The following is a 25,075-nucleotide window of genomic DNA, read 5'->3' on the forward strand; positions in this document are numbered from 1 at the left end:
TTATGGATGTTCAGGGTCATGTAATGCACTGACAAGCATGCAGGAAGGAGAAAATGATGCATTATATCTAAATGAAGAATAGGGTAAGGTGTATTCCACTCAAACAAAAGAATCCTAATTGGGCCTGGTAACCATCAGCTGCACAAAAGCCTGACCAAACAGCCTGAAAGATCAAATATTATTTTGCTGTTATTTATCAGAAAAGAATGTCTACAATAATGACCAACATAGCAATGTTTTTTCATATTCAGTGACCATGAAATGTCAAGAATCTACTATTTTAGGAAAGTTGCTGCTGACTTAACACTATTAAGATTATGTCTGCATTGTATGTAGAAGCACCTGCCCATTTTATTAGTTGTTCCTGTTTTTATGTTGGGACTTATTTCCCATATTTACCGATAGATTATTTTCTTGTAACCGTTCCTACCTTGTCAAATTATCTCTGACCGAGTGCATGCTACCTCTCAGATCCTTCAGTGTCACTTGAGAAAGCTCAATGCCTTTTTCAGGTCAATGAACTCATGAGCCAGAATGGTAGTATCCATCAAAGGATTCTTATGTTATAATATTCCCTTTATTAGGGCATTTGCTACAAAATATCAGTATCTTCTTGTAGCAGTACACTTGCTAGGTTGGCTCTCATACACATCATTTAAAAACGTTTTCTTACAGCTTTTGTGGCTGCAGAAGAATCAGCCCACAGCTTTCAGAAGAGATGGTCGTGAGGTCTCATGTTGTCATACAGAGCAGATTGCTCTACTACTAAATTTCCTAGAATGTAGAGAAGCTTAACTTGGCAGCAGAGACAGACACATGCTTCTATAGATGGTTTCACGTAAACTGCAAATAATAAACAATAACATGTCTTTAGGACTGTTATCACTGGTGTGTTTAAGAAATGCAAGTGTTAACAAAAGCAACGTGTTGGTGCGCAGGGTTGCCGTGTGTTAATATGGGCACCCCAAGCTTGCAAATGCACTACACTATACACTACACATTGCCGTGCTTTGCAGTTTGCTTTTAAAGGTCCTGCATTGACTACATTTCTTTGTGACACAGGGCATTGGGCTGCAAAATGTGCAAGCATTTAAGAAAAAGCACACCCCTTAAAGGGGCACTGTCATGAGAGAAAATAGAGGCTGCCATTACTGAACTCCAGTCATTATACTGGATTGAGTATAGAGAGATTAGTATACTTTCAGACACTCGTGGTTCACTAAAGGTAGACAATGTAGATTCATGTGTAGAAGAAAATACTAGAAAACTACTCCACCCTAAATACAATCTTTTCACAAGCTGTTTAATATAAGAAAATAATCTATACCATTTCTTGTAATGGGAAGACTTGTAAGTAAATTGGCAAAACACTTTTAGAATCCAAAATAATTTGTTGTCATGAAGATCATTAGTTGGCCGGTGCCATGTCAATTATACAGCAGGCGAGAAACTGCATTTAAAAGGTTTTTTGTTTTTTATTTTTAACTTTGACTTCCCGTACAAAACAAGAAAAAAAAAGTTAACATTTTTAAAAACATGGCTCCTGCACATTACAACAAAAATAAATGAAAAAACATATTTAACCCAAAAACTAAAACGCAATATAAAGGGGTTTACAAGGCCTCAAATGTGGTAGCTGCATTAGTAGCCCAAGCTTTGAGAAACGCTGACTTAAAGTGTAACTTTAAACTCCAAAACAATCAAGGTTCTTTCAGGGGTTCCTAAATAAATAGGCAATAAACAATGTGTGCCTCTCAGGTCAATTTAGGTGACACCAATGATGTTTTTGGCTATCTGTACGGGTGACATTGCTGGCCAGTAGAAGATTCTCCCTACTGACCACCAAATGTGTACAGATAAGCTGTGCAATTATAGCAGGAGCTTCCTAAGATCCCTCCATGTTCAAAGGGTGCCTGAAATAAAATATTGTCATATTTATGTAACAGCAATGATCACAGAAAACAATAAATACACATATACACACACACGTTTAGAAAAAGACTTTAGATAATGACCATGTTAGTACTTTATACTGAACATATCACTCCACAAAGCCTATGTTTAGTATGTGAAAAGAACCCAAGAAACATAGGGAGGGAAAGGAGGTCATCTCATGTAACAGAATAGCAATTTACACTAGACTGCCCTTTACATCCTCATTGTGAACCCAGAGTCTATCAATGTTTATAGACTGCAATTATAGTAAGAGCTGAACCCTCGTCCCTTTCACAGAGAGGCCACTGACAAGAGAAGCAGAAACCATGGGTAATCTTAGGATTTTTTTTTTTTTACCAGGATGTTCATGTTATGTGTGAATCGACTGCAGCAGCCTGATAGCGTGTGAAGCACAGAGGACAGGCAGATGCTGAAAGTAATGGTGTTTTACAAATTGTTTGTGTTTAGAGGGCAAGAACTGGGCACATTGCCTAGGCACAAATACAGCCCACAATGCATTCTTTCTTTTCATCTGGGTACATGGAGGGAGGAGGGGGGGCAAAAAGTAAACTGCAAACTACAGCAAATAAGACAGCGCTTCTACAGGACTTATAATGGCAAAGGCCACCATAGACAGGAAGCAGTTATAAACCTATAGTGCTTTTTGTAATAAATTAAATGTATTGGTAAAGCTGTGCTTATTTGGACAAATTGATGTTGGAGTTTGCCATACCAAAACTTCTACCATTGCAAACCTACATTGAAACTACATTCTCTGCATTTACCTGTATCGAGTGGTAATTTTATATATGGGATAGTTTAATCCCAATAACTTGAACTATCCATTCAGGTGGTGCAGGCTCAGCCTCCCAGACACACAAGGGAAAGTTTGATCCTCCATTCTCCAATGTAGCATATTGCTGAAGCAGAGCACTAATGTTAATAAATCCATCCATGCACATCCATGCACATGGCTTTTCATCTATAGCCACATGTAGAACCCAACCCTCCCTGGTGTTTATGGGAGCATTAAAAGTATTCTGTAACAATAAATGTTTAAAAGCCCATAAAACCTCACAATTTTACAGAAAATGTGAAGTCCGAAATGTTCTAAAAGATTATCTATTTCAATTTTTAAATGAATGGAGATGGAGCTATTTTATAATGGTCATTGTGGCCTGTTTAATGTTTTCACCCACGATTCACTTGTTTTCCCATCTAAAAATCAATTGGAAAGGGGTTAAATGTTGGGCCCCCACAGTGCTGGGGTTTTCACAAAAGCATGCTTGCTCCTATTTTCACTCAAAACCCATCTTTTCAAACTGGCCTACCTGTCTTCTTCTGTGTCCTAAAACCCTCACTACCTCCCAACACTGCTTATCTCCCCTCCTAATGTGTGTAAAGCTGCGTACACACTTGCAATTTTTGTCGTTGGAAAGGATCTTTCACGATCCTTTCCAACGACAAGGGAGTGCACGATGCATGAACGGTGCTGTACATACAGCACCGTTCATGCTCTATGGAGAGGGGAGGGGGAGAGCGACGGAGCGGCACCCTGCTGCGCGCTCTCCCCTTCACTTTCATTACGATCGGCTGTCGTCCATGGATCCGGCAGGTCGGTCGTCCGGACGATGGACGACACCGACTGTACACACGGCAGATTTTCGGCCGATGCCGATTATCGGGCAATAAAAATCTGACGTGTGTACGTAGCTTTACTTCCCCCACCTCCTAGATTGTAAGCTCCTCTGGGCATGGTCCACACCTCCTCCTGTGTCACTGTCTGTACCCGTCTGGCATTTTGCTACTACTATTTAATGTACAGCGCTGTTTAACAATATTAATGAAAGAGCACGGAGGGATATAGACTATGTGTACAGTATAGGAATTTATCCTTGGGGACCAGATGCAACCCCTTTACTGTATGGACATAACGTGCTTTATCAAAGATTAAAATGTATTATGCAACATTGATCAGCTCCCTGTTTAAACAAGCTCTAAAGAAAATATCGCTCTATCTGGCCTGTTGATACACAACATACTTAATAAGCCCCAGAAACCGGCTACCAAAAAAAGTAAAATACAGGAAAACAAAATGTAATTCTGGAAGACTAAAAAGATAGGAGATCACAGTGGGTGGCCTACTAATGGTTGATAAGCTTAGAGGTCAGCCAGGTTTTTGTACTAGAAAGCAAACACTATAGGCTTCTACTTCACTTCTGCAGGCTTATCACGCACCTGTCATTTTACACACTGACACAGGGTGAGCAACATAGCTGGGGGAGTGTGAGTAACAACCATGGGAGTGTCTGTATAGTGCAATTACCAGCATTTAAAATGGTTACCCCTGGAAACCAGTAAAACACAACCCTCAGACACGCCATCACAAAGGATTTATTGGAACTAAGGAGAAAATTATTCCAAGTGTGAAATACATCCTCAAAAAAAATAAATGATTCTGATTTTAAGCCATCCATACACAGATCAGGGGAAGGATTATTAATACATTTCAATGACTTGTTTGATATAAATAGCAAACATCGATCACAAAGCAATCCATCACACCACAACTGATGCATGCCCAATTCCTATGTATTGCTTCACTGTAACCAATCAAAATGAACGCCTCTAATTTAACCAGATTGATTTTTCAAATAATGAAGGTAAACCAATGCATGTATGATACAAAATTTGACTTAACAGCAAATCAATGAAGAGGTCTCAAAAATCTGTCACAAACTTGTACTATCTACAGAAATTTTCTGAACTTGCCAATCAGGGTTCCTTCATTTCCACAACAAATTTTGATTGCTTTTGGTGAGTGGAATTACAAGAAAATTCAATTGAACCGTTGTGAATCATAAAGAAAGCCAAACCCCTGCATAGCTATCCTTACAAAGAATAATGATCAGCCTTTATAGTGAGGCCTAGCACTGTCAATACCATTTATTGTGGTGTACAGAACCCCTGCCGGGGCCAGAATACGGGCACCTGAAAGATGCTACAATAACATATCTACTATAGCAAGGATATTGTTGTCACCAGAGACGAGACCTGTACTGTAGCATCACACACTTGGCTGAATCAATGCAAGGCCAAACGTCTATTAATGGTTAACTCCCCAATTGTTATGCAAGTGACAAAACACACAAATCAATGACAAAGCAGAGATTACAGGACAAATAGTCTTTGCACGAAGGACATGAATTTCAGTAGCAACTGGAAAAGCAAGAGAAACCCCATGACAGGTTTTTAAATCTCACATTAATCTAGATATGTAGCTTTTACAGTTTTACAGAAACACATGTTTTCCACATAGAAAAATCTAGCGATATATACACAAGCATGAAATAAAACACAGAATTTCAACTTTGTCCACCAGGAATCCCTTTCTATGATTTAATTTTAACTGGGAAACTCTTTTTGCAGATCCTATTATCTCAGCGACTCTAAACTTGCCTTTTCATACTTGTCTGGTTTCCTGCAGTAAAATGCATTTCACAGCACGAAAATACATTATCAGAAATCACATTTTGTTTTCTAAATGGTTCAGTCTATCAGTGAGAGGCAGCAGTGCTTTAGATTTTGTACTGCAGATATATAGCTAGACAACTTTAGGCTCAGGGGTGCCTAGGCACCTTCACATACCAGGAAATCCACTGCTAGCATCTTGTTGTACAGAGAATGTCTTCAAATACTGACACACAGCATTGATACAAATCAACACTTACTTATGGGCTACTTGAAAATTAATGCATTTTACCTCCAAGCAGTGCAAAAAAGCAAAGTATTACTTACTATTCTAGAACAAGGATCATTTCCGTGGTCGTTTCATAGACTTCATGCAGTTTGATGACCCAAGGGTTCCCAAGTGCAAGTTCCAATACTGCAATCTCATGAAGAATTTCCATACGGCAATCCTGACCCTTCCGTCGTTTTCTCATAATCTTTGCAGCATACTCCTTCTCTGTATCTTTTGCAATACACTTCCTGACAACAGCAAACTTCCCCCTGGGAAGAAAATGATGGCATGAATACAGGGCTCTAGTCAGCAATTTAAAACTTTAAAGTACAGCCTAATATCAGGTTATTGTCGCAGGAAAAGTCTCTCATAATAGATAAACAAAACGATAAACACACATGGAGGGCAATAAAGCAGGGCAAGAAATAGGCCTTTAGGGACACCTTATATTTCTTTCCTCAGGTTTGCGGAAAGATTTATGTATGTTGTCACTGCTGATCTCTCGTTTGTAGAAAAAATTCCTTGGGTATGATGGGTAAAACAGGAATAGATGGCGTTTTATGATACTTCTTTCCAGCATGCATGATGCAGAAATACAGAATAAAAATAATAAAGCCAACCAAACACAGCTTTGTAGCTTGCATTTTCAGAAGTAGGCATACATACATAGTAGGTTAGGTTGAAAAAATACATAAATCCAATAAGTTCAACTACTAGGGAAATAGAGATATCCCAAATATAAAACCCTATAAGACATAGTTGGTCCAGAGGAAGGCAAAAAAAACCTGGTACAATCATCAGGTCATCAAACAAATTTTGACCCACCAGCAGCCTATTAAAATGTAACTTTTTTCTAAGACAAAACAATTACCACTGGTAACTCCAAAGAAACTACGCTGTAAATGTAATCAAAAACAAGAATATAAAAGTACATTTGCATGTGGAGAAGCTCTGATCTGTACCACAATAGTACAATTACACATGTAAGCCTATGAAATATTAAAATGGGTAAATTGGTCAGATTCAGAATGTACTTTTACATTATACATATGAAAAATTAGGTGCCCTGCAGCTCTATGTTTAGTTGCGGTGTGTTACTGTATAATAACATTAATTTATATATATCAGGTTGAAATATACTAAGTATATTTCTGGTGTAAGAGAATATCATGCAGAACTTATTGAGGTTATAATAAGGTAGCCTATCAATGGCAAATCAAAGTATTTGAAAGCTGAATATAAAACAGCCATGGAAACTGGCAAACGTAAACATGCCTTTGTCCTGCACATTTCTGGAGCATGAAGTCATGCTTTGCCATAAAGAGTTGTGCCTTCATCAGCCTAAACTGAATCGTATGGTGACCTACTTCCATGCAAGAAGATATACAAACACTGATTAACACAATCAGATTGCATGCTTGAAAGGATGGAAGCACATTGGCAAAGTTTAAAGCCATATGGTTGCCAAGTCCTCCCTGGAGAAGCTTTTTTACTTTCAAATGCTGGAGTCAAGGACTACAAAGTACATGCATATAAACAAACAGATGAAACAAACCAATGATTTATGAATATTTTCATAAGTTTTGTCTTGAACAAGACAGGAAAGACAGGATTTGTCCAATTCACAAACACTTTTTAACGATTGTAACAGGTTTTATAGCTTAATATATACTGAACTTGCCAAAATCTTTAGGAAAAATGTATTGTAAATTTAAAACTCTAACATCCAAGACAATCTGCTTTTCCTAACACACACACTTTTTTCTTTTAATTAAAAGCCACACACAATTGAGCAGCCAATAATAGTTATGGTAATAAAACAAGAAAAATTTACACCCATCACATTGCATGCCTGCGGAGTGTTCACTTCTGTGTGAGCAAAACTAAATACAGATTTGCATCTGTGAACCAATTTGTTTGGCTTTTAAACACGTGATCACCATTACCAGCCACCAAGGGCCATTCACATTAATAAGATAAATAAGGCCATACTGCATTCACTGCCATTTATTGTGAAAGCATCTCAACACACTGGTACACTAGCTAATGAAAAAAATTGTCATTTTTTGGCCATTGCCATGCATTGAATGCCTGTCCAAAAAGACTATTAAAACAAATTGGGCTCTGTTTATTAAAGCTCTTTAAGACTGGAGAAGATATACTATTATGGGAAAACCTGGGGGATCCATCAAACCTGGAATGCTATTAGATGGCAACGGTTTTCAGTCTTAGCCAAAACTATCCCAGAGTTGCTGGATTGCCCAGGTTATCCCATGATAGTCTATCTTAACCAGTCTTGGAGAGCGTTAATAAAATCCATCTCATTGTGTTGTTGTTACACCACAACATCAATCACCCCCAGCCAAAAAAAGTGATTTTTATCTCAGCACTCTTAGAATCAATTGTTTAGCAGCGTCCTTTGATACTTTATAACAAACTAGAGGTAAACAGAAAAAGCAGAAAACCCTTTGAGCTCCTGATCCAGGCAGAACTCACCATACAACATTATCTTATTGGGAATTGGTGACTGACAGTTCTTATTACATGTGAAGAAACTTAAGAGTAAGGTACGTGCTGGCCTGAACAAAACCTAAATAGACATTTACGCACAATTTGCTACATAACCATCTGCTTATTAAGATCTCACAAATATTGGAAAAGGGAGAGTTCAGATTCAACTTTCGCTTAGTAATTTGTAGATCATTGCTACGTTACCTGTGTACCATTGTTTACCATTTATCCATCTGCATCAATTTATAACTTTATTGGATATGAGAGAAGCCGTTGCTGCATGGATTGTTTAAAGCTGTTCACTTTATTATAGGAACATTCCTTCTGTGACAATCAATGCTTTAGAATATTTGTTTGCATAAATATTGACAGGAAATTATATTATTCCTAAATGGTGCCACAATGCTATTACTTTTTTTTTTTGCTATTTTTAAGTCTTGTATATGGCACCCACCCCATATATTTCCCTCACAATGACTGCAACTTGCCAAGACTTTGCTTCAGGTATCACCATATCTAAATAATCTACCCATGTAGACCACAAAAAAAAACAAAACTATGTTTTTATCACATGAAGGGAAAACAGTTACTACAGGGATTCTTATCAAATCAGTTGCAGTTTAAGAAAAAAAAAAAAACTAATGTTGCCCAAGAATTGCTTTTTCTATTGCTAGCCTTTTAACCTTTTTGTTTGCTCCTAAACCTGAACTGTCATACCAGAACCCTTTATAAATATAAGATAAATATTTTGTTATTCAATAACAAAGGTAACATTTAGCCAGCAGCTGGCATGGAATTATCTAGTCTTACAAAACATAAGGGGTCAAATCTTATCGGAAAATTGCTTAGTTTGTAATTTTGTTGCCACAAATAACACATTATCACATTCTGAGTACAGGCCAGAAAAACTATGGACCTGTTACACCCATTAAAGAAAATTTAAAGCCAACTCCTTGTTCTGGACTAGAATCATTATGAATCACGGTCAGGTTTAATTGACTTTGACTGGCTAGATGTTGTTACCTTACCTCTTTTGCTTGATTACCATGGCTACCATGATAGAATGTAGGAGGAAAGCCAGATAAGATTTCATTGTGAATGGTGGTCCTACCTGCTCCCCAGCTATCCAAAATTAACAAAGGTTTGGCTGGAGGGCCACAGTTAACAAAGGCCACTTTAAATTGAGCCAAAGTTTTATTGCAATAAAGGACAGGTGGTGTCTCTTCTGCAACAAAACATATGTACCTGCCTGATTGTTCCTTTTAACTACCAAAAATCCTGTGCTAAGATACATCCCAGCTTCCCTGTGGCTGCCGGGACTGAATGAACTCCACAAGAATTTGCATAAAGTGTCCTTTTTAACTTATTCATCAGTTTTCACATTTATATAGCATTATAACAGAGCTTTTCATGGAACAATGAAATATACCAATGTTCTTTACCCTAGACACCGCCTATTTAGCAGAAAGTGAATAAAATATAGCAGCAGGTTTGTTGGGTATGTGAAGTAAACCAGAGAATACAGAAAAGCTGTTGAAAGAATAACTTATGGAAATTGAAGTCAGACCTTACGGTGCGGTAAGGAAAGCAGGAAGGGATAAACAAGCCAATGACCAGGCAGAGATCAGTTTGCTTTTTCCCGCAATGTTGCACCTGGCTTTTACAGACAAGGCAGCATAGTACAAAGGAGTGCAGGGACTACAACAGGTCATGAGCAATCTTGGCTGCAAAAATCTAGCTTCTGTAGGGACCTTGGGTTAGTGAAAACAGAGCTTAACACTAATTTTAGAAGTTATTTCTATCAATTCTGCTTATTCCAATCCTATAGACTATCTGGAAGCATACATAAAATCTGAATTTTCACTTTACATAAAAGGGTAGAACAACCCTTTAATGTAAAGTAAAAATTCTGTTTTTTTAAGTGCAACACCTCCTTGGGTGCTCCTTCTGTGCATGTCCGTGTATCTGGGGCATGTGCAGAAGAAGCATTTTCGTGAAAAGGGTATAAAGGACAAAATGCAAATGCAAATTAGGAGTTTCTCTCCTCTACTATAGTCTACTAGTATTCATGTAAAAATATGAAAGCCACATCAAAAAAAGTAAATACAGCAGTCAAGTTATGTGAAAAAGTTATACTAGCAGTATATTCTTCCCAAATCCAGAACCATACTCCTCCTTTACCAATAAAATGTAAAAAAATCAAACCTTACTACACGTGAAAATACAAGACTGCCAGGAAAGAAACCCCAGGATCTTGATTCATATGCAAACATTCACCCATTTTTACAGGGCAATTTGTAAAATACAAGAAAGGTTTTTTTTTTTGGCCTCACATTTTCAAATAAAAACACTTTCAAAAGCCAAAAGGATTGGCAGCGCTCACACAAAGCCAGAACAACTGGTTTTACCAGTCTAATAAACATTATTGAAATACATGCACAAGCTAACATTAAACTAAATGGTTTTATCATGGTTCAGACTAAAATTTAAACACAAACAAGAGCATGCTGTATATGGGGGGGGGGGGGGACAACTTTGAATGCTAAGACCCAAGACTGCACTAACTTAAAGGGGATATAATATATAAACCGTTTGGGTTATAGTTATGCACAAGAGCATGTGTAGAAATGCATAGCACAATTCTATTTACACATTTTGTCAAAAAACACAGAGAAGCTTTTTAAAGTGCATTGCCCAAACAGTGCTTACTGCTTGACAGCACCTTCAGTTACTTTCTGATTAATACACATGCTTATGTAAAGCCCATGCTGTCAAGGGGAACTCAATATCTGGTCAAATGAAGTTTAAGCCCCAGCTCCTATTAATCCAATGTCAAACGCCTTCTAATTCACAATAAAACGCTGGTAATTTACAAAACTATAGTAAGTGTGGCGTTAAGATCAGGTTTCTGACCCAGGCAGGCTCTAGTTCTAGATAAATTATTCATAAGACCGTCAGGCCGATCTAGAAGCCCTAAAAAATGCAACCATCTCAGCAGTTACAATTGTGTGACAAGCTTGCTAACACACACAAGTTAGAAATTCTCTATGGAAGAGCTTCCAACCAAACTCAAGAAATCCAGAACCTGTAAGATATGTAACACTTTAATGTATAAAATTTGGAGCATCATTCTGTCACTACCAACTCATTTATGGCTGTTCCGGGAATCTTTGTTGAGAATTTCCAAACAAGTAGCAACATTTAGCATCATAACATTTAACGCACATGGAAATAGACTTCATAGCGGGTATATACAGGACAAAGTATACTTTGTATTTCATAGGTTCATAGGTTTTAAAACTGAATTTATTTAAATAGAACCTCTGACACAGTTCAACCTTTGAAATACAAATAAGTAAAATGTGCTACCTGCCAAAACATTATAGTCAATGTTGCAATTCACGACCCCCCCCCCCCCCCCAATTTATTATACAGCCATAGGTGTCCCTAGTGTTCCATCCGCTGTGTCTGTCCATCATTTTTTTTTGTGGCTTAATCAGTTGAAATATTTATGTCCAACATCCCTGAATGCCCCGTACCTAGGCCCCCACACAAACATCACAATGCATTCTCTGTAGTAGGCGTCAAGGCAATGTTTTACTGTACAGCAGTTCAAGCGGAATTTAAAAAGAAAAACAAAGATGTCCAGAATGATTTGGTATAATAGCCTTCTTGTTTAGCTATCACCATGAGTCTTTGATTCGAGCCAACTAGCCCACAGAGACCTAAAGCACATGAAACATCAGTGACCAACAGGAAGTGATCAAGGAGAAAACCACTTGTAACAGCATCATAGAGTTTATTAACCTTCTTATATCCAGACACAACTTTAAAACAACCTTTCAGATCCTCCAAAGCAGTCAAGCACTAAATGAAATGACATTATGTGAACAGACTGTTTCTTACAAGATTGTTTCATAGGGCAAGATTAGTCTGGGTAAAATCCTTTACACTAAGCAGGTTTCTTTGCAGCCGACTGATCAAAGGCTTGGACATGATAATGAAAAGCATGTGCTCAACCAGCATCAATTGATCAGGTACATCCCCAAATGAACCATCCAACTATGTTACATGTTATCAATGACAGCTTTGACGGTGTTTGGAAAAGGATGACAGCTTGTTTATTTTCCATTGGACAGACAGACCTGTGCTTTCTGCCTCAGCACTCCATAATTTTACAGTCTTTGTAATGGTTCACAGACTAATCCTCTCACATATTTCAAATACCAACATTTCCTGCCCACAACTAATAAATACAGCGGAAATAGTCTAAAAAGATCACCTCCAAAAACCAACAACGATGACCAACACTGCTATTAGTAATTAAATATTCCAAAAGGAAAATGGACAGCAAACAGTTAGAATGAGACAAAACAGTAAAGTAGACATCTAAAATGATAAACATGTGAAAACCATCTCCTCCTCAAGCCATCATAACATTGGGCATAATGGGATACCAATATATTTAGGCCAATATCGGAAAGGACAAAACAAATAGGATACTTAGAGGTGTTTTCCTGATATAACAGGGGTCTTTTTTAATATTTTTTTATATTATCTGTGAAAATAAATTAGAGAACACAATGCTGATCACGAGGCCTGAAGAAATGAAAGTGAGCAGTCACCTGGCTCATTTCCCAAGATCAGATAAGCCACAAGTATGGTCATTCAAGGTGAGGGCAACCAAAGTGTCAGAACTACATACACACACACGTTCTATTACAGCTGCAATATCCTATCAGCCTTCTATCAGCTACCAAACCCCAAGGATAGAATAAAACAAAGTTCATTGAATTGATAAAATTGATTTTTGTTCATTGATTTTCTCGGGTATGATAGTTTCTCATCAGCCAAATTGTTGCTATGGTTAAAAAAGTGAACCTAACAAAATGCTTGAGCGGCTTGTAAAATTAGATCTAACCGGTCAATGAAAAGAAAAGAAAAACAATCATAGCTTTGGCAGTAAACAGGAAATAAGGAAGACTATAATCTTCACTATAGAAGACATGTCATTATCCCCATGAGTAGCTCTAACTCCCTCGGCAAAAAATCCCAGACTTTCCTAGACTTGCTGGGTAACGAACCAACCACATATTTTAAGTATATCACATCACTGACTCTTCATTCTAGCAAGTTGTGAATTCCTTAAGGTGCGTACACACTTCCAATTTTTATCGTTCCAATCGAACGACGAACGATCGATTGGGCAAAAAATCGTTCGTAAAAAAGTAACCAACGACGCCAACAAACGAGGAAAGTCGCTGGAAACGAACGACCGGACCGACGGATCGGATTGGACGACGATCGTTGAACATCGTTCGTGTGTACGGTCGTTCGTTGATCGTCCATGTTCAGAGCATGCGTGATGAACGAACGTCCGTTCACTTTCCTGTCGTGCACATAGTTCCTCTATCGCTTAAACGATCGTATCTATTGTGTGTACAATATCTACGAACGATCGTGTCGTTACTCTATGTGCAGGATCGGTGCTATACGATCGTTCATATATATCGTGCATGAACGTTCGTCGTTCGTTTTCCAACGATAATAATTGGAAGTGTGTATGTAGCTTTAGTTGATGCAACCCTGAAAAGATATAGAAGTCATCACAAAAAAACTCACTTTTAAGAAGACCTAAAGCCTCCATAACCTTAGGGGTATTAATGTAATCAATTTCTCTTTCCTGTCCATGTGACACCAGAACAGTTGGAAAAATTACTGTAACCAGGATAGAGAGGCACAGACATTAGGAAACAAAATGGGGCCATTTCTTTCCTACTATATTTTACCTTTGACTGATTCAACGACAACCGGTCAAAGGACCTTTGCTTAGGCTAGAAGTAACCACTCAGGGCAGTGTTCTTTATGTTCCTCTATTATTTACCTCATTTATTCTAAACTTTTGTCTTACATCTTGATGCAGAACCACATTCCCATAAGCAGGTTTGTGGCACTAGCTAATTCTGTGCTTTTTGACGGTTTGCTTCAAATTTAAAGATATCTAAATAGATTTGTTTATATATTTTAACTTGCTGATTGTTTATTTCACAACATTTAATTAATATTTTTTGTAAGGTCTGTAGTGTATTATAAACTGTCCCGACACCTCTCAAGAACATCCTACACACAAATACAGGCGGTGACTGTTATTTTAATATGTATTACCAATCCCAGTGATGGTAAATAAGGTCAGCAGAAAATGAATCAGCTGCTCATTTTGTCACGGCCATGTAATATTTACCACCAACATTTAGCATGTAATAAACTTAACAGTCATAAAGCTGAGGAATGTAGTCTGCCAGTGAGATCGGGAATATGCTGTTAGCCCTTCTGGAAACCAAGCTAACCAATAAAATTTGATTCAAATGCCTCCATTTTCTGAACTCCAAAAAAAAAAAAAATCACACTTTAAAGGAAAAAACACTGACCCTAATAGGAGGGTGCAACCCTGTGCCTACGGCCTCAAAGCTTCATATGTGCAATGGGAAATCTCAGGCCCTGCCACATTAGTGGTATTGCTTATTTTTCTCCTTGCTGTGGAGTCTGATATAAAGAAGACCCACCTCTCTATCAAGGTCTCCATCTCCATATAAACTAGCCCCCTTTCCTTTTTGCTTCCATGCATCTACTAAGGGTCAGCTTAAAAAGTAAATCCAAGTTTTGTTTGTGCCATTCTTAAAACATTACAAAAGCAAGAACGTTCACATCTGTGTTTGACAAGAACACTCTAGAACAAACTTTATCAACCTTCTTACCCCCATATGTATCATTTATGGTCACTGGTGTTATCCCCAGAACTATGCAGGTATCAACAAACACGAGGTCAATTCAAGAGATCCCTAGTTACCTCTGAAGGAACCCTGAGTGAGAATAGCTGCTCTAGAAAGTGTGCAGCACAAAACATACAAATTGATTTAAGTGGACGGAAAAGAAATAATATTGCCCAAACACCAACTAATTAAAATCCTGGGATTTTCCAATTACACTTGATAAATGTCAGATACAATCTGTTCAATTGCTATCAGCAGAACAGATATCCTTCTGTTAATTTTATTAACATGATGAACTATCAAGCAGAAATCTTCTCACTTAGAAAAGCTCTTGTAAACCACATAGAAAATGTTATTTCCTTCAACCTCACTGTAAGTTGCATTCTTAATGCACTTAACTAACCTTTTTTCATTGTGATCAATTGGGAAGCACAAACATGACTCCACATACAAAGTTAAGTAAAAAAGATTAGCAGTTTATTAACACTGTGACCTGATCACAAGATTCTAAATAGCACAGCTTTTACAACTTCACAATACCAGTGTTAAAGTCATTAGCAAAGGCAGAAAAAACCCCACCATTTCACGCACTGAGTTTATATCAGAACACACTCATTTCCTGCACCCAACTAAAAAACATTTAGGAGGAATCTTACATTACATTACTGCATCATCAATTTAGTTTCTCTGAGAAATGAGGAACTTCTGCATTAGTCACACAGGAAACAGAACAAATGGTAACATTTCAGGAAGACCAATTGCACAAATGCTCAATTTTACAGAAGTCCATCAAGAAAACCATTTCCACCATGTTTATTTTCAGTATTCAAATCCAGGGAACAGCTTAGTGTACATTTATAAACGTTATAAGCAAATCGTGAAACAGCAGGTTTGCGTGAACAAAACTATTCTCTAACAGTAGGTCTGGTATTCTAAGCCGGTGCTACTAAGACAAGAGCAGCATTGGCAGTCATAATCAATGTGCAGCGTGTTCAGCATGAGTCCCAATGACTGTTCTTGGCAGAGCTGAATGCATCAGATCATTTGTTTTTGAAACTACAAATCAAAGCTGCCCTGAAAAAGCGGTGTCTATCAATGGGGCAAAAACTAAACCGCCATGCTACAACAAAGCACAGAGTCCAACCATAGGTATGGGAAAAACTGCTGAATATAAATGCAATACTAAGACAAACACAGATGTGGAATTTAGTAATATAGACTGCAATGTTCTGAATAAGCTCTAAAGGCAAACCAGGGGTCCTCACCTGCCCAGCTCGTGTCCTGGGGCCATAGTGTAACGAGATGTAAACGGCTGGCTCTGGATGGGGGTAATAGGCTCTCCAAGCAGGCCTGGCCTGTCATGACTTCTCTTCTCTTGTTGTCTCCTTGCAGTCCGCGGTGTGCTACAGCAATTATCCATCATGCCAAAATTTTCTTCTGGAATCATCCCGATGACAACCTATCATATACCTTCATGAGAAAAATACAAAGGTGTCACAAAGATATCTCTACCATCCAACTACACAGAAGAAACAAATAAAAATCCTTTAAAGTATCTGTAATTCCACAGTTTAGGAGGGTTATACCCCGGTCAGGTTTTTATTGTTGTTTCCACCTTTCTTTTTCAGGTAACTTGTCACTAGAGCTAAAAGTGACAACATTCTATGGCATGGTAAACACAAGCAAATCCACTGACAAAGTTTAGCTTGAAATATTATTATACAGTATTAATATAGCGACAACATATTATGCAGCGCTGTACAATAAATAGAGGTTGCAAATGACAGACAGAGACACAGGAGGAGGAGAGGACTCTGCCCAGAAGAGCTTACAATCTAAGAGACTAATCAATTTTCTATTTCTAATTGATTAGGTCTGAAGTACCAAAAACAAGCCGTGTACAAAATTCTGCCCTGTCCAACATTTTTCTCAGATCTCATTTATTAGATTTCTGATTGTCTTTTATCTGATTGTAAAAGCAACATGCATTTTATTCAATATTTAACATATCTGATCACAAACCCAAAAATCTGTCAGCTGATTTCCCTTCTGACTTTCCATCATGTGAAAAATCAAAAAGTTTGTATAAAATCCAAAGGGGGATTTCCTTTATATAGGACAGAAAGTCAAGAGAAATGACCCCAAAATAATGCAGGTTTCATAAAAAAAAGACAATGCCTTTAACCCTTTTCTAGTCCACCTAAAGCATTACGATTCTGGCAGTGGATATCCAGTCCCCCTTTACCTGCACAGACATTGGCATGCCTGCTTGGATCACCTGGGCTCCAACCTAGCAAGCTTTACACAGGGAAGAGGGGCTTCATGTGTGGCCATGTGACCTGAACCTTCAAATCTCATTGGACGCAGCAGAAATGCTGTCACTTGTCATAAAATAAGCATCTTCATCCCTGTGCGGCGGCTTCATGATTTCTCCCTGCAACTACAACCCCCTGCCGGTCCCCAGCTGGCCCCACATATCTCACATACACCCCAATTATCAGCCTGACCAATGCCACACACTGGCTGCCAACAGTGTTTTTTAAAACGTATGACCTCAGAATTGTGAGGGGACATAACAGGACACGCTTCGGTAAGGAGCTGCCGCCAACAAGGTTACACTCCGGAGAGTAAAGAGCCGGAATACAATAATCCGTACATACCACGTCCAGCACACCGAGCCGGAGACACAGCACAGATCCAACGGCTGAGACACTGCCCGCACCACAGACAAGCCGATACTCCGCACCCAGCCCACTCTATGACACGCCCACAATGCACTTCAAACACCGCCCACTAAAAGCTTTTCGACTGGGCGGGCAAGCGGGAGGGGGCGGTGCTCGCCGTGTCAATCAAAAAGGCGACCCACGGGTCCACAAGGGGGCGCTGGACTAGACGTGGCGCTGAGTCGCGGCAGGTGAAATAGGCATTCCATGGAGTATATGTCAGGTGAGGTCATAGCAATTATTCACAGCAATATTATACATTTATATAGCGCTAATATTCCTCAGGAGCCTGAAGAATAATCATTTTAGCGTTCAGGTTTAATCATGTCAGTGTATTTTTATTAAAGCTGAACTCTGCACAAAATTATATTTTTTCATTGCAGTGAGTTCAGCTCCTAACCATTCTACACCTACTGCCATTATCTTACCACTTCACTAGACCGCTAGAATCCCACAGCACCTCCGGTCAGACCGCTATCCCCGTCATAGGCCTACACTGTACAAGAGACCCCGCCCACAATCCGGGGCATGCGGCACAGAGGTCCTCCTCTGAGGAAAGAGGGGCGAGGTAATTTTGTTTCAGCCTCAGCCAGTGGGAAGGGGATCCCAAGGAGGGAGAAATATATATGCCAAACCTCAATAAAACTGCTTTTTTCCCAATACAAGTCATAGGAAATAAAGAAACATCTGAAAGCAGGTTGCTGCAGCTTAGAGGGAGGTCATGTGCAGGTCATGAACCATGAGTGGGTTTAGAAATGTCTCAGGCTAATCTAAAATGTATGGCATACCCATCTGAAAGCATTCTTCGTTTGCCCATAGATATGGGGGACTTGAGGATATTTCAGATCTGGTATATTTCAGTGGTTTACCACATGGCCGCAGCACCCTAACCACTCCTATTCTAGAAAAAATGTTTGCACATTGTTGCATTTGTGTTTCAGGAGATAAAATGCAACCCCACTGTTGGAGATATGTTGCATCTGGCCGCACAGTTGCGCCTCCTCTGGAGGAGGGAAATAATATTCCCATCTCTAACTAGCATGAAATAGTGCAGTTTTCTATCCAGTCCGTAGATGGAGCTCTAGTCTCCTTTTCACCTTTTTAGCTATCTCAGCTGTGCTCAGAAAATCCTAAAATATGTAAAGCAGAAATAAGTAATCACAACAGTTACTTAGCCCTTATCTGAAGCCTCCGTGCAAAGATATATCAAGTATGCTTTATAGTTTTGGCTGTCTTTTTAGCCAAGCCATAATACTTTGGGGATCCTTTGTTGGGGTATTTAATGTTCAAACAAATATTGGATATATACATTACAAATGCAATATTAATGATGTCACAAGACATTAGGCAATCCAGTTGATTGAGGATTTGTGACCACATACATCTGCCCAATCTATTAACGTTTTTTTTTGGATTTTTAAATATTAGGCTATTGGTTTTATTACATAAAACAATACACATTTTTTATATAAGGTTAGATTTCCAATTATTATAAACACCACCTATTCTATCCAAAAACAAATTCACTGAGCTTCCTGTGACTTCAGGATGAAATTGATTTGAAATCTTCGGCACATTTTTAGTCACTCAGTTATTTAGCCTTCCTGACTTAAAGCGTCCCCGATGTCTGGATTCGTTTTGTAACCCCATTCAATTTTTCACTGTCAGCTGCTAATTTACAATTAACTTTAAATGAGTATCCACTGTGACTGCAGTTAGCCTCCAACTATATATCATATTTATCCCAATAACACTTAGTATTTATGATCATTTTACCCTAAATACATTTAACTTTTTATTAGATTTTTTGTTTTGTTTTACATTTATTTGCTAATAATAATAATGCAATATAGGTGAGTTGTGTTGACTTTCCCTTACCAACACAATGCTTACTTTTTGCATCCCTTGCACCAATTGGTATTTGCACAGGCGACAGCAGCTATGCTCAGTCATTGATTTCTGTAATAAACCAGACTGTGGTTGATTGCTTAAAGAAGTAGTAAAGTCAGCTATACCACCTACCCTCCAGCAATGCAACATCCACAAACTTGTCCTATTTCAGCAGTAAATTGGTTGCCAGAGCTGTCTGCTAGGTCCAAGGCCGACTTCCCACACTGAGCAGATTTCAGCCCTGAATACATTGACGTCAAAAAGAATCAGCTGGCACTAGAAGTAAGCATACACAGTGTTTATTTACCAAGATAGTACGTGTCTTCTGCAATAAGAACCCTTTCTGGTAAGAAATTTATTTCCTCTTTAAAGTATGCTGCAGAGAAAAATGAAAATGTATCCCTGAGATGCATACAGGGATAACCACCTACCTGTTAAGAACATTGGGCCTGGTTTGTTAAAGCTTTCCAAGGCTGGAGAGAATACGCTTTCATCAGTAAACCTGGGTGATCCAGCAAACTTGAAATGGATCTGGTCCAGGATTAAAAACATTTGCTAACAAATAGCAAATGCCTTTTAAGAAATCCATTCCAGGTTTGCTGGATCACCCAGGTTCACTGATGAAACTGTAATCGCAACCAGCCATGGAGAGCTTTTTTCATGCCAGTATAGTTATACATCACCATCCTACCCTTCCCCTTTTTGTCTGTAATCTGGTTCAACTGGAACATGTCTGCTTGGAATGCTAGAACATCTTTTTTTCTGCCTCCTTCATATAGAAAACCAAATGCAAATCACCAGTATTAGTTTATCACAGTCATTATTCAAATTGAAATCGGCATTGGAAACCTGGAATCTGAATGGTGGTTGGTGATACAAGGAATAGAGAAAGATAAAGTTACACAGCACAGGCTCCAGGAAGCTCATTGCTACTCAGAGCTGGGTGAGCTGAACTCAGAGTAAGGTGAACTGAGTGAACTTTCTGTGTACAGTTGCAGTGTTTCCCGTGTAGTGTTAGCAGATAGACAATCTCTTTAGCTTGTAAAAAAAATGTGAAACTTTGTAAGTCTCTCTTGTGGTTACCTCCCAATTTCGCACTTTTATGCTATTATACACAGTATGTTACATTATTCTGTGTATTATGTAAATTTATTGTAAGTAATATGCAACTTTCTCTATAAAAAAAAAAAGTTACTAAAAAAAGCTATTAAAAAAGTGAAGGAGTTCACTGTAAATATTTTTCAATACAAAAATGCATTGCATTGCAGAGAAGAGGGATTTACCTTCAGGGAGCTTTCCCTATTTACTGCGGTGACGGAAGTATCAACGCTGGTAAATAGGGGAGCAACTGCAAGGAGGCGGCATTGGAGCTCCGGCGGCTCCGCAGGTTGCCGGCTGGCATTAGACTGGATCGGCCAGGGGGTGTTAGGCCTGAACAAATATCTGGCCTAAAGGCCGCAGTTTGTCGACCCCTGGTCTAAATAATCAGAAATAAGTATAGTAGCAGTGTGCCCTTTGTTTCCTGTGTTCTGTTCAAAATTTTAATTTGTGTATGCAGGTTTATATCATAGCTGTAGCAGTGGCAGTGAACACGTTACAGGAACATTGATTGGGGATGTCAAGTTCCAGGGTCTGAATCTGCAGTTAGCAGGCTTGTCATAGCATCAAGTGTTTAATGTTGTAGGTTGATAAAGTTGTGTCATATTCCATTTGCAGGGCCAGGAAGAAATATGTTCTTGCTTTTGCTTTGCACCTCTCCTGACCCTAGACACCCTTTAGAGCCCCCTAGAGGCAGAGGCAGGCACACTTTAGTAGAGGCTGCCACTTAGCCACTTTGACCCATTGCTAGTGTGTGAGCTTTTTCCTAACTATCCGTTGTTGACCTTAATACTATTTATTCATTCCCTGTTTGTTGTCTAGTCTGACCCCTGCCTGACATCTCACCCACAAATTCTCTGACCCCTTGGATTATCCACCTGACTGAATGTCCTCCTGTGCATGACCTCTAAGTAAATATTAAAGAATGTGGATTTAATAAAAAAAAGTAGATTTAGCTTTTGAAAAATTTAATATTATAGTTTGCACATAAAATGTATGGTGCTCCTCCTGTTATTTAGGACTCTAACATATTTATATACCATTGTGACATCCCTAACCCTTACCAGGTTGAAATAACAGAAAAGTCACAAAAAAACCCCGAAACATTTAGTTACCTATAATAAAGGTAAAAACAGTTTCTGTTTGAATTTATATATCCTGTTTTTGCATTTAGGATCGATAATATTCAATATGCATCATGTTTTCTGGTTAGGATTTTTTCCTATTTGGTTTTGAAATTATTGTACACATCACCAACAGTAGTAAAAATCTTTATTCTCAGGCTACTATTGTTCCCTTCTTAACCTTAGGTTTTGCTCCACTAGACAGTGGTGTCTTTATAGTCACTTTAATTCTAGTGCAATCTTCCCTTGTCAGGTGAGGGGACCCTACCTTTCCGTGGCAAAGTTGTTACATCTTGTTGGCTGCTACATGAACACTGTGCCAATATCTTTACAAGATGTAAGTGCCAATATATTCTGCATGTATACATGGGACTTATTTTCATATCCAGTATGTAGTTTTATTGATTTTGATACTTATGGTATTTTTATAAATACTTTACCCTCTGAAGAAGGGGATTCTGTCTAAGGAACATGTAATAGAAGATTAGGTTTATGTTTGGATATTGCTGTACCTTAGTTTCTCACATACAGTTAAAAGTAAAAGAAAGTCCAAGATTTTAAATATCCGAACATAAATAAAACCATCTTTTTATTAGCAGGTTACATAGATACATTGTAGGCCAGGGTGAAAAAAGACAAGTCCATCAAGGGAAATAAACATATCCCATATATAAAACCCAATGGACATAGTTGGCCCAGAAAAAAACCCTGGTACAATTTGCTTTACCAGGAGAAAAAAATTCCTTCCTGATTCCATGAGGCAATCAGATGTTCCCTGGATCAACAGTCACTGTTATTTTTACTTTAAAGCCCTAATACCCAGTTATATTCTGTGCTTCTAGAAAAACATCCAGCTTTTTCTTAAAGCTATCTATAGTAGTTGCTGAAACTACTTCCTGAGGGAGCTGATTTCACATTTTCACAGACCTTACAGTGAAGAATCCCTTACTTATCCGGAGCTTAAACTTCTTTTCCTCCAGACGCAAAGAGTGCCCTCTTGTTCTTTGTAATGAACTCAAAGTGAATAATGGGAAAGAGAGTTCTCTATATGGACCATTTATTTATTTATACAGGGTGATCATATCCCCCCTTAAACGTCTCTTCTCAAGGAAGAATAGATTCAGTTCAGCTAATCTCTCCTCATAGCTGAGCTCCTTTTATTGGTTTATTTGCCCTTCTCTGCACTTTCTCCAATTCCACAATGTCCTTTCTGTGAACTGGTGCCCAAAACTGGACTGCATATTCCAGATGTGGTCTGACCAATGCTTTGTACAGGGGTAGGATTATGTCTCCATCTCTGCAGTATATTCCTCTTTTAATACAAGAAAGTATTTTGCTAGCTTTAGGTATTGCAGCTTGGCATTGCATGCTGTTATTAAGTCTATGACCTACCAGGACCCCCAAATCTTTTTCCATTCCTGACCCCCCCCCCCCCCAACTGTATTTTACCTAGACAGTATGAAGCATGCATGTTGTTAGCCCCCAAGTGTATAACTTTACATTTATCAATATTAAATGTCATTTGCCACTTAGCTGCCCAATCAAACAGTACATCCAGGTCTGCTTGTAGATTATAGACACCCTGTATGCACCTAACTCCATTACATAGTTTGGTGTCATCTGCAAACACAGAAATGGTTATTTTAACACCCAAATCCATATCTATTTAGGTTCTAAAATTAGGTAAATAAAACCCCAGATAAATACCAACACTTGACATACTACACATTATTTTTTTAACAAAGACTACGTACAAATGCAGAAACAGTGTGTGAAAAACGCCTAACAGCAAATTGGAGGGTAAGTAGCCAGGTGATGCTAATCATATGTACTTGATTCAGTAACTGACTGATGTGGCCACCCCTATAAAAGCAGATGTTTTGGCAGTTTGCTGGACTGGAGCATTCGGGTGTTTGTTAACACAATGCCAAGGAAGAAAGACATCAGCTTTGATCACCCAAGGATCAGACCATGTAATGCAAAGAATTTGCGAACAAACCCTAAGCTACATCTCAGACTCTGCAGGCTTTTCATGAAGTTCATATGAAGTTTTCATTTAGAAAAAGACTTTGGTAATAACATTAATAACAAATAACCATGGTAAAGATATAAGATTGTGAACCTTTCTGAGGCACAGTTAGTGACATGATTATGGACTTTGTAAAGCTCTGGGTTAAATGTAGACGCTATACAAGAAATTAATACAATTCTAGAGTCAAATGTGAGGCTATCTGATCGACAGCTAAAGCTTGCCCAAAATTAGGTCATGCAACAATTCAATGATCCCAAGAACGCCACTAAATCTACAACAGAATGAAAACAATTACTTCAAGTTATTGTTGCTAAAGGTAGTTTTAAAAACTATTAAATTATAGAGCGTACTTATATGTATAAATATAACTGTTATATCTACAGTGGCTTTAGAAAGTGTTTAGTACCTCCTCACTTTTTTTTCAATGTGTTATGTTGCAGCCTGATGCTGCAATTATTTATATTCTTTTTTTTCCCTTATGAATCTACACTCAGCACCCCATAATTACAACACGTAAACAGAATTTTAGACAATTGTGTACATTTATTTGAAGAAAAAATATCATATTTACATGTTTTCAGACCTTTTGCAACAACACTTAACATTTAGCTTAAGTGCCTCCCATTTTGCTAGATCACTGGTGAGATATTTCTACATCTGGATTGGGGTCCACCTGTAGTAAAGTTGATTGGACATGATCCGGAAAGGCACACACTTCTCTATGGAAAGCCTCATTGCTGACAATGCATCTCGGAGCAAAAACCAAGCCATGAGGTGAAAGGAACTGCCTGTTGATTCAGAGACAAGATTGTTGCAAGTTACATGAAAAAAGGATAAATATAATATTTAATTATACATATAAATAGGAATAATAGAAAAAAGTTACATGAATATTGCCATGGTGAAAAGTGTGTTTTACATCTGGGTTTAGAACTAATTTTAGAACCTGTTGAAGACCATGTCCTGATTTTTAAAACCTTAGAATTGAAGGAGGGTGTACTTTTGTTCATATGACTATATATGAAATGGAGCACAGTTAATATTATAGTATAATATTGTAAACACAAAATTTCTATCATGACAATATATTATCTATGTATTAGATATTTTGAAAGTAATATATATCCAATATCATTTTTTAGACCTATATTGTATCACAACTTGTCCCGTGACTCTGATCAGGAACAGAATGAGCTCTTGTGACTATAGTAATGCACAAATATTGTGTCTTGCATGCTCCATAGTAACAT

The 25,075-nt window shown here is 38.2% G+C and overlaps 1 protein-coding gene across 1 annotated transcript in view; it reads right to left on the reverse strand.

Moving 5' to 3' along the window:
• Positions 1-17,739, reverse strand: part of STK17A (serine/threonine kinase 17a) — a 28,257-nt gene extending 10,518 nt beyond the window's left edge. Inside the window, exons 1-3 of the mRNA XM_072412158.1 lie at positions 17,619-17,739; positions 16,224-16,428; positions 5,734-5,946 (exon numbers count right to left, since the gene is read on the reverse strand). Coding sequence (XP_072268259.1) covers positions 5,734-5,946; positions 16,224-16,405 — 395 coding nt within the window. The 5' untranslated portion in view covers positions 16,406-16,428; positions 17,619-17,739. The remainder of the gene's footprint in view (positions 1-5,733; positions 5,947-16,223; positions 16,429-17,618) is intronic.
• Between the last annotated feature and the right edge of the window lie 7,336 nt (positions 17,740-25,075).

The sequence above is a fragment of the Pyxicephalus adspersus genome, chromosome 5 (genome assembly GCF_032062135.1).
Source record: "Pyxicephalus adspersus chromosome 5, UCB_Pads_2.0, whole genome shotgun sequence".
Lineage (NCBI taxonomy): Eukaryota > Metazoa > Chordata > Amphibia > Anura > Pyxicephalidae > Pyxicephalus > Pyxicephalus adspersus.